General features: G+C 45.1%; 1 protein-coding gene across 1 annotated transcript; it reads right to left on the bottom strand.

Moving 5' to 3' along the window:
• Positions 1–8,325: 8,325 nt before the first annotated feature.
• Positions 8,326–9,291, bottom strand: LOC135888008 (olfactory receptor 10A7-like). Its single transcript, XM_065415818.1, has one exon. The coding sequence runs from the start codon at positions 9,289–9,291 to the stop codon at positions 8,326–8,328; it is 966 nt and encodes a 321-aa protein (XP_065271890.1).
• Positions 9,292–11,550: the final 2,259 nt, after the last annotated feature.

The raw sequence follows: 11,550 nt of genomic DNA, 5'->3' as shown, positions 1-11,550 counted from the left end.
TATCACATCTTCTCTTGGCTGCAGCAGAGAGGAGAATGGTCTATAAACAAGGGGAAAGGAGTTATGATACAATAATTTGCATATTTCAGTTTGGTCACTGGCAGAACCAGGAGTCTAGAATTTTTTTCCACTAATCCTCTCTAACCATTAGAACACATTTCCCTCTCAGATCCAGGAATAGAGGCTAGACATCCTGACACTCTGACCCTGATCTAACCCCTAGAACCTGCTTGCTTTCTGGAGCTTGTACCCCAGGAATGTCACTGCTAGACCACACACCATTCCCAGGGCTGAGGAATGCTCGTGGCTCCTAGACCTCATTGCTCTAACCACTACACTACACTCCCTCCCGGAGCCTGCAATACAATCCATGAGACCTATCTCCGAGCCCCCTGTGCTAATCCACTAGACCCCACTCACCTCCCAAAACTTGGAAAAGAAGCCAGGAGTGCTGACTCTCAACCTCTGCTTCTCTAACCAATAGACTCTACTCACCTCTCATAGTTGAGAATAGCACCCAGGAGTCCTGATTCTGAGACTCACAAATCAGGAAACAGTAGAGCTCACTCTTTCTGAGCTTGGGATAGAACTCAAGAATCCTTCCCTCATTGGTAGATCAGGTACTTACGAGTACCTGAAGGAGGACATAGGAAAGCTCCTGATTCACCGTCTTTGCTTTACCTCTTAGATAACAGTCTTTCCCTTAGCCAGGGAAAGTGCTTGTGTATTGGAGAAAGTTGGTCCTTCCATGGACCATACCGCACATATTCAAGTGATAAACGACTTTAATCTTCATGGACTGTAAATCTAATACTACAGTCAGAGGCATGGTACTGTGAAAACACTGACAGTGGAGAGACAGATCATTACCACTAGCTGGTAAAATATAAAAACAATCTAACCTTCATTTCTTTAGCTGCTATACATTTCCAGATTTCATTCAAAATAAACATTTAAAAAAAAGGATAAAAGGGTAAGTATGAAATGCATGTGCCTGTCAAAGGCATAGTAGGTTACAATATCTTTCTACTAAAGAGCCAGATTCTACCCTCCACAACAACTGTAAATTGCAATTAACTCAGACAGATTAAGAGACAGAGAGAGATGCATGTAGATGGAGAGTGAATAATTTCATGAGAGAGAGAGAGAGAATGAGAATGATGAGGGGTATAACTTATTTTTAATTAATAAAATATACAATCATTTTATTCTCTTTAACTGCTTTATATTTCCACCATGCAAAGTACAGCAGTACACTTAGTATTGGGATCCATTTGTTTTCAGTTTAGCTAAATGACAAAAATTGCAGTTTCGCATGATTGCATATATGAAATCTACATGCCCCTCAATGGTGTGGTAGGTTAATACAAGGCTTTACAGAAAAACCCGTATTCTGCCTCCACAACACCGGAAAGTTTTGAATATTCCAACAGAGAGACAAATGATCGGATAGAGACAGAAGGAAACACACAAAAAGAGAAATGGGAAAATAATATTATGACAAGAGCTAGCTACCCACCTGATTTGATAGATTCGATACTGACTGTGAGACAGAGATGATGGTGATGGTGAAGATGATGATGAATACTTTTATTAAAAGCATTAGTAAAATATAGTATTAAAATATAGAATCACCCTATGTTTTACTTTGATCTATTTTATGTTTCTAGATTTTCAGCTTACAAACTGCCAGAGTCCAATTGATATCAGGATCCATTAGTTTTCTCCTTACCTAAATCAGAAAGATTATACTCTCATGTTTGCAAGTTAGCTGTACATTCAGAAACAAAAAACACAACATAAATAAAGTGTTTATATTCAAAATTTCTGTACCCTTCAGATACTACAGAAGAGTGAAATTGTGCACCCCATAGCAACAGAAAGTTTCATATAAGTCACTAAAGTGAGAAATGGTGACATAGATAGACTAGATAGATGAAGGAGATTCAAAACATCCATGAAAGAATGAACATCCAGAATCATTATAATAGCTATAGCAATATGTGAAATGCCTCTCACCTACCAGTTCAAATAAATAAATGATGCTGGCTCTGCATTACTAACAATGGGGACCTTGAAGGAGAACTTAAATATATATTCTTTAAAAGGACTCTTGAGAACACATCCCCAGAGCATTTGTGTTCAAAGATGAAGCTGCTTTGGGTGGAATTCCAGTGGGGAAGAGGGGGAATGGGAGGGAGATATTGTCAGTTTGTTCTCTAGTGAAATACCTGTAACTGTACTGTGTAGTGGTGATGTAAATTGTATTTGGAAATAGTAGTGTTCATGTTGATGTACATCTATACCCACTGATATCCAAAGCCAGATTGTAGCTCTTTGGAGTGGAGCGTAGATCAGACATTTTTCTGGTGTCTTTGACAATTTCTGCAAAAATAAGCATCTAAGCCCTACGGATGGAAAATAAACTCTCCATATATGACCCTGATAAAGGATCCTGTAGGGCTGTGAATGGAAAGAGGACTTGAGCATCTACAATTCTTAAGGGTCATTTGGAATCCCCAGAGAAAAATATCTGTTCTAACATCATTTAAATCAATGGATTTATGCCAGGGATGAATTTTGGCTCCATTAGTTCTCAGATAGGGTGATGACTCTGAAACCTACTGATGACATATTGGACCAGATTTTCAAACTTGGTTTACCTAATGGTAAAGACTGAGACTGGGATTTTCAAAGAGGCCTAAGGGAGTTAGGAACCCAGCTAGCTTTGCACTATGTCCAATGGAAGCTGGGTGCCTAACTCCCTGGGATCCTTTGAGAATCCCAGTAACAAATTTTTATTTGAGCAACTTCATGTCAAATTCTATTTTGACCATTTGACAGCAGAAACTTAAAGCGCTTATTGGATTTGGGGTAGAGTATGGTATTTTAGTTGGAGACTGGGATATGGGTGTGGTGTGAGCGGAGACACCAGTCTCCATTTGCCTTAGCCGAGAACTAGAGAATGCCCTCCTAACATAAGATACACACATTATTAATGTCATCCTACAGTCTAGCCTAGACTGCTCTGGAAATCAGAGGATCAAGAACTCTATGAATTCAAGTCACCTCCACAGCTGATCAAGCTTCAGTAGCATATCACCACTTTTCCCCATTCTAAATTGACTCCTGCCTCTCTTTCAGGAAGAACCACATATGCTTTAGGGAGTCAATAGGACTTATTTGTACCCTGTGATGTGTGACTAAATTATGACACGTAGATACAATAGTGTGAGGTGCTTTACAAAATTTTTAATTAGCGGTGAATTGGAGCCTAGAGAATTTAGTTTGCCTTGAACCTGCAGGAAGGGAATAACACCCCCAAATGGAATTTAGCCATGATAGCAGGGTTGACAGAAAGAATTTTGCCAAATTCTAAGCAACTGAAAACAGGGGTGTAATGAGGTTGGGGTTCTCATCCCTAGTGAGGGCCTTTGGTCAAGGCTTCCACTTTCTCTCCCTGTAGCCCTCCTTGGGCTCAGGTCCTTAATTAGTCCCATAATCTATCAATGGTCTTGGCTTTGGTGTTGAGCCATACTCCCAGGGCTTTTCCCGGGAGTCAATGTCCTCACCCTCTCTGGGCACTTCTAGTGGCTCAGCAAGAGAGCTGGGGTCTGGAGTTCTGTTCCCCTTCTGGGGTGCCTCAAAGTCCAGGCTACTACTCCCCCAGAGGCTAATGGGGGTGGGGGGACCCAGGCCCACCCACTATTCTGGGTCCCACCCCAGGGACCCTGTTGATAGCAGCCATCCACTGTGTCCTTTTATCTAAGTCATGCTGCTGCTTTAATTCCTTGGGCCACTTCCCCACAGCCCCGCACCTCCTTCACCCTTACCTCAGGATCTTGTCTGAATAGGGTCCCAGCTACCAGCCTAGAGCTCCTTCTCGCTCCCTCGGCCAGCCACACACCATCCACACTCCACCAGTTCCAGCAAGGAACTGACTCATTCTGGCCCTGCAGCTCTTCTTTTACTAGCCTGCTGGGCCCTGATTGGCTGTGTCCCACATAGCCCTTCTAGACAGCTTGGAGGAGCCTCTCTACTGCCTTTTTCAGGGGCAGGGTGTGGCAGGGCCATGAGATCTTGAGCAGGGGGGCAGTTTGTAAAAGGATAAATTCTTCTGTTGGCCTGGCTACCATTTCTCAGAGAGGTGGATTAACTACATCAATGGATAAACTCCTTCCACCGACAAAGTAAGGGTCTATGCAATAGCGACACAGCTGCAACACTGTAGCTGTGTGGCTGTTGTATTGACATGTGCAAATCTTCATTAGAGCAGGGAGTGAAACCTGGGTCTCAGGAGAATGCATTAGCCACTAGGCTATTGAGTTATTCCCACTCTCTCTATACCTTCTAGGACTCTACAGAGCTAATTGCTAGGACATTCTCCTGGAATACCCGCATTCCACTCCCTGCTCCAATGAAGATTTCAGTACACCGAGTAGAACAGCTTCAAGAGAGGAGATTGAGAGAGTCCTTTGAGCACAACTACCAGATTAGACCATGTAACGGTGTTGGGACTCACCCCCCGGCGCCTCTTACTGGTTGTCTCTGGGAATTAGCTCTGTCCAGTGGAGCGCCCCCTCCTGGTAGTGTCCCGTCCGTTGTCTCGTCCTCAGTTGGTGTCTGAGCCCGCGTTGCTCTCCGGCTTGTGGCGCCCTCTTCCTGACCCCTGCCCTCCAGCAGTGCCCCTTAGTCCATCTACAACCCCTTCTGGGGTGTGTGTGGGGGGTGGTAACAGGAGTCTTTGCACCAGCCTCAGCAGCCTGCCACAACCCCCAAGTCTAGCCCCTCTTACGTCAGGGGGCAGGTTGCAGCCTGACTCAGTCACTGCTCCATGGCCTGGTGCAGCACAAGGGGGAAAGGGGGGGGACCCAGACCCACCCGCTACTCTGGATTCCGACCCAGGGACCCTTTAACGGCAGCCTCTCGGCCCTCCTTCTCTCCCCTTGGCTTCAGCCTTCCCTGGGTCACTTCCCTTCTGACCCCATCGCACCCTCTAGACCCTTCTACTCAGGGCCCACAGTCTGGCAGGTATCAGGCTGAAGCGCCACTCTGCTTCCCTGAGCCTCCCCAGCACTGCGCTGGCCTGGGTGCTGATGTCCTGCTCAGAAGACAGCCCTTCCTCCCTGAAGGTCTGGGACAGACTGACTGCTCGTTCACTGAGCTGCCTTTTTATAGGGCTGAGCCTAGCCCTGATTGGCTGCCTCCAATCCGGGCCCTGATTGGCTCCCTATAAGCCCTTCCCCGATTGGCTCCCTGTCTGTGCAGGTGCACTGGCCTGCTGCAGCCCACACTCTCAGGGAGTGGGGCCATCTGCCCCACTACAGACCCCCACAAGTGAGATACCTGATAGAGCACCAATTTTGTAAATGCTATTGGGGAGTTGGCATGAGTAAGGGCTGAGCTGCTCATTGGTGTCAGTAATTTGATGGCTTTCCACAAGCCCACTGGCACCCCTTGGATTTTACTGGTTGAAACTTAGGCACCTGAGGAAATTAGGCAACTATAGGGCAAGGTAGCAGGGGTTTCATGAATGTCAATGGTGTCTAAATGTTGGCCTTAGGAACCTAAGTTAGGCAGTAAGGCACCTAAATCCTCCTTGTGAATCTAGCCCTAAGTCTTTAGATGGTTTGGTGGCAAAGAAAATGTAGCAAATATGACCTGAGTGAAACCTCTGTGGCAATGCCTGCCTGAGTATACAAAGAGCCTGAAACAACAGCTTGGAAGTGTGAACTGCCTTATTTATTTCAATGGGTGCTGTTCCAACCTGTCCCTGACCTCCCCCTGGTCAGGCATCAGTCTGTTGTACTCAGACCCAAAGTATGGTTCCCATGTGATTCTCACCCCTATTGATCTAGATAGTGACTGGTCACTGTCCCTAGCTCTGGGTCTCTTTCAGGCATATTGCCAGGTGAGGACCCCATGCATGACACCCTTCTTGGGCAGTGGGAGTCTGCAGTCCACCTGTCTTAGACCACAAAACAACTGACTCATTTCTTCCGTCCACCAGCTACTTATACCCATTCCCCCTCACCTGGCAGTGGGAGCCCAGACAAATCCTTCAGGGACAATGCAGCAGGAAAGCAAGAGACACAAATGCTTTACAACACAACGTCAGAGGTACAGATCTTAGGAAAACAACATCATCAAGGCACCCCTCCCAGTCTGATCTCACCACCCCTGGCAGACCTGGTTCTGGTCAGCATCCTTAGGTGATGCTGAGTCTCACAGCCACATCCTGTTTCCAGATGCTTTTGCTGAGGGAATTTCTGAGCTCCAAATCCTACCCCTTTGCTTCTGTGTAGAGAGTCAATCAAAGTCTGCCAGCAGAAACCCCATTGTTCCAGGATAGAAGAATCAGAATGTGTTGATGGCCAGTGATGGATCTCTCCCTGTGAGTGATTTCCAAGGCATCCTGCACTCTAGCAGGGGCAGCAGTGCTCAGAAAAGACTGATGCTGTCAGGATAGGCCGCTTTTTCACTAGCATCTGCATGTTCTAAACCAACAAGGAGGTTTAAATGGAAAACAAAGGTCTCAATGAAGGTGACAATCACAAAATTGCTAAAGCACATAGGCATGCTATGTCACCAGCCCTGTACAAACCTAACTCTGTGTTCATAAATTCTTTGTGAGTGAATTTCCCAGGTGTTTTTATTTTTGTTTGTTTTTTAACAGAAAATGCTGTTGGTAGGAGATTAGAAGTCATTTAGGCAGTTGTATGTCAGACATTCATAGAAACGTAGGGTTGAGAGGGACCTCGAGAGGTCATCAAGTCCAGCCCCCTGTGCTAAGACAGGAACAAGTAAACTTAGAGCAGCTCTGCTAGGTGTTGTCCAACCTGTTCTTAAAAACCTCCAATGATGGGGATTCCACAACCTACCTTGGAAGCCTGTTCCAGAATTTAACTGCTCTTCTGGTTAGAAAGATTTTCCTAATCTATAAACTACATCTCCCCTGCTACAGATTAAGCCCATTACTTCTTGTTTTATCTTCAATGGACATAGAGAACAATTGATCACCGTCCTCTTTATACATACTTGAAGACTGTTGTCAGGTCCCGCCTCAGTCTTCTTTTTTTAAGACTAAACGTGCCCAGTTTCTTTAACCTTTCTTCCTGTCAGGTTTTCTAACCCTTTGATCATTTTTGTTGCTCTCCTCCAGACTCTCTCCAATTTGTCCACATCTTTCCTAAAACATGGATGTAATAAAATACAGGCCAGACTTTAAATATGACCTTCCCTTCTGGATGCCTCCTGAGTAAGCTGCCCCTTTCTGAGACCCTTCTCCAGTCCCAGGAGTGAACCCCTTCCATGTGGCCAGCTCATGCCTCTACTTCTCTCTGGGGTGGGATCCAGAAATCCAGCCACACTCCAATGGGGTCACCAGTTTCCCCCTTCATGGGTGCCAACCCCATTACCTCTCAGGTCCAGATGTGCTTGGACTCTGCCAAAGTTCCCCTTTGAGACCCTGTGGTTAGGAATAATTTGCAGTGACACAGAAGCAGAAGTATTTCTACAAAACATGCACAGTGCTTAGAGAAGCAGATTTTTAAAATAACAAAAAGACCTATAGGACCCATTGTCGTCCTTACATTTGGCATTCCTCTCCAGCCCCTTGGTAGACATGACCCACCGTTGGTGTCTTCTGTTCTCTCTGGGCACCAAGTTACAGCTTGACCACTGCAGTTCCTGCCTCTCACTCTGTCCGTCTGTCTTTCTTCACCTTGATGGCTCTGGGTCTTTTTGTCAGGTTCCAGCAGAGCTGACCACTTCCTTTTTAACCCTTCAGGGTCTTTTGATCTCAGCTCTAGCCTTAGGAAGAGTAAAACATCCTCTTATGGATGGTGCCAGCCAGGTCAGTTCTTCCCCCAGTTGATGACCCATCCCATTGTTGTCTTAACCCTCTGAAGTGGGTACCTCATAGGCTGAAATATCTGAGTAATTGTTTTACCCTTCAGGGGTTCCTTAACAGCACACTTTACAACCTCCTTTGCTTTAACATTACATAGAATCACAGGGTTGGAAGGGACCACAAAAGGTCATCTAGTCCATGCCCCTGCTCAAAGGAGAACCAATCCCCAGACAGATTTTTGCCCCAGATCCCTGAATGGACCACTCAAAGTTTGAACTCACAACCCTGGGTTTAGTAGGCCAATGCTCAGACCACTGAGCTATCCCCCACTCAGAGGGCAATATAGTATTAAAAAGAAAAATGAAATTATAAATCATATTGTTAAGCAATAATACAGACATTTTCCCACTTTGTGACACCTCCCAAGTTGAGACACTTTAATGGGGCTCAATGATCAGAAAAAACAACAGTATTTATGAGAACAAAGAAATGTTACTCCTGGTCAAGAATTTCCTCAGAGCGTCCTTGACTTCTTTGTTCCTCAGGCTGTATATGATTGGGTTGAATGTTGGAATAATGACCGTGTACAACAGGGCGAGAGCTCGATCGGTGTCCACAGACACATTGGAACTGGGCCTCATGTAGGTGATAAAGCCACTGCAGTAGAATAAGATGACTGTGATTAGGTGTGAGGAGCAAGTGGAGAAAGCTTTGCGTCTCCCCTCACCTGAGTGCATCTTCAGAATGGTCCAGATGATGCTTGCATAGGAGGTGATGATTAAGATTAAGGGGACTATTGTGAACACCATAGTGAGGAAAGAAAGAATGGCATTGATGAGTGATTTGTCCGTGCTCACCAGCCTAAGCACTGCGAGGACGTCACAGAAGAAGTGGTTGATTTGATTCGGCCCATGGAAGGGTAACGTGAATATGGTTGCCGTTTGCTCACATGCCACCAACTTGCCCACGATCCACACCACAACTGCCAAGCTTAGGGTGACCTTTCTGCTCATGATGAGTGAGTAACGCATGGGGTTGCATATGGAAACGTACCGATCATAGGACATAACAGTCAGTAGGCCACACTCTGTGCTGCCAAAGAAAAGGTAGAAGTACATCTGGACTGCACAGCCTAGGAAAGAGATAGCCTGCCTCTCTGAAAGGAGGTTGGTCAAAGTCTTAGGGATGACCACGGAAGTGTAGCAGATCTCCAAGACTGACAAGTTCCTGAGGAAGAAATACATGGGGGTGTGGAGGGCCAGGTCAGCAACCGTGACAGCGATGATGAGGCCATTTCCTATCAGTGTGAAGAGGTAGATGAGTAAGATGAGGACAAAAAGAAGCGGCTGCAGATGCTGGAGGTCTGAGAAGCCCAGGAAGATAAAGTCTGTCACTGCAGTTAGGTTTTCTTCCATAGCTCGGTCCTGTTGAGACCACATAGGTATTTAGATCCTTCTCAGGGGATTGCATGGTATCTCATAATAGATAGATAGATAGATTAGATAGAATCACAGTTACACAATCAGCTTCACCCCGTCCCCTTTCTCATCTCACTATGTTCACACAGCTCAGGTGTTCCGTCTCTTGGATCTTACTCATCTCTGGTTGGCGATTCTGACACCCTGTCCCACACTCACCTCAGGAATGGACATTGGTAGTTGCTTTGTCCACTCCAGAGGGGCAGTTGGGCCACACCTGAGCGGCGCTGTGACCCCGTGCACTTGGTCACAATGCCTGGAGTGGGGGGCTGGGGACAGCCCTGCAGGACAGGCACTGCAGGAGCCCCCACTGCGGGGTGCGTCATGGACACACACAAAAAGTCATGAACAAATGGGAAAATCACAGTGTCTGTGACTTCTTTCCCATTGTGACAGACATGCAGCCCTATGAATGATTATTAAAGAGCACCACATTTGTTCCCACTTCCTTACCTCACACGGTGCCATCCCATTAATGAGAATGAGATACCAGAGTGTCGAGAGAAAAAGCACTAGACAAACCAACAATAAACAGCCCAGACACATGGCTGGTCTCGTCTAATCTTACACTTCACTGCCAGCTAATATGGTTAGATTTACCTCTCACTTTACTGGAACTCAGCTGGACCAATTTCTATTCTTCTAGACAGATAAGATTCTCCGGTGTGTCTGTGGGACTCTCAAATCTGGGTAAAATGAGAGACACTCCTGTAGATGAAGATATTGTAGGTGTCTTTGAAAATTACATTGTAAATAGATAGAGTTGATAGGCAGATAGATGAATCATTCATTACCATTAGTCACCTTGATAGAAAGATGTTATGCATAATACCTTTGATAAGACAGAGAGAAAGAAATTAAGAACAATTCTGTAGATTAGATACATAAGAGTAAATTAGATTGAGTGATTAGATGAGAGAGAGAGTGAAAGAGGTTGTCTATTTTTTCTTCAATACTGGAGATCATTTAGGTGTTGATGACTCCAGAAAATGAACTTGGGGTCATAATAGTAAAGAAGGAAAATGCCTCAGACTGTCCCACAAATACCTTACTGTGAGCAATCGAAACTTCCCACTTCTGAGCAGTTCCATCACTTCTGAAACTGACTTATCTTGACAGAAGCTTCTCTGCTAGTGAATCTCAGACGTTGATCCTTTCTGTACTGTTCAGTGACCACTGGGATAAAATCCCCAGGGTTCTCTCTGACTATGGGTGCCTGGGAGAATTAGTAATTGTATTCTGTTTGTAAGCACTTGGATCAATGAAATCAACTTAGCAATAAAGAATCTACCATTACATTCAGTGATGGTCGAATCCAATTGCAGTGTCAACTGTACTTGTGGATAAAGGTCAGCATATTGGTTTACTGACAGTTCACCAATCATTTACCGTAGACATATTCTTCATCATTATTAAGATGTATTTGTTGCAATAAGGGCCTAAGCCCTTAGAGCCTGGGCAATTTATATAAGCTTCTCAGGAACAGGCTCCTGAAGGACATGTAATAAAGATGTATAAATTGTATCTACAAAAGTCAAGAACAAATATAATTGATAGGTAGGCCAAAAGCTTTTAGCAATAATTGCCAGTGATCTCAACTGCATAGATCTTGGTGGAACTGGTGTGAGGTCTGACTAGTCTTTAAAGAGACATGGTGTTCACTTCATCATGATCTCAACATCCAACTGGGAACACATTGCTCTCCATTGTTGGCACTCTCAGGATGGAGCTGAGAACTCACTGGACAATGGGTAGTTATTAACTCCCCTCTCATCCCTAGAATGACTTCTTAAAGACAGAGTTGAGGCACACTGGTCAAGAGTGTGTGTAGGGAAATCCACAGGGCCATTTCCAACCTGTGTTAGATCTACAGAAAGCCAAGGACAGCATCCTCCAGGGAAGTCAGCTCTTCCCACCATTCATTTCTAAATCTCAGTTCAGATCTATCCCCTGACAGTCGTGACTCCAATTTGTTATCACATGATGGCTGCTTGTTGTCTCATGTGAAATGTATGCTGTGGTTCTCAGAACAGGTTCCAGTGGACAAGTCTCCATGTCTAAAATGTATTCACCAACAGCCTTGGAAATAATTTGCAAACTTCTTGGTAAATTCATCTCAGCGGCCAAGGGCTAGTGGTGAAATTCACTCCAGTGTCATTCCCAAGCCATTCCCATTGGGGGTAACTTTCAGTGTGAACTGGACAATCATCCCCCTTATAC

This window comes from Emys orbicularis, chromosome 13 (genome assembly GCF_028017835.1).
Source record: "Emys orbicularis isolate rEmyOrb1 chromosome 13, rEmyOrb1.hap1, whole genome shotgun sequence".
In the NCBI taxonomy this organism is placed as follows: domain Eukaryota; kingdom Metazoa; phylum Chordata; order Testudines; family Emydidae; genus Emys; species Emys orbicularis.
Note: the sequence above shows the minus strand (reverse complement) of the source record. Positions and strands in the feature narration are given on the sequence as shown.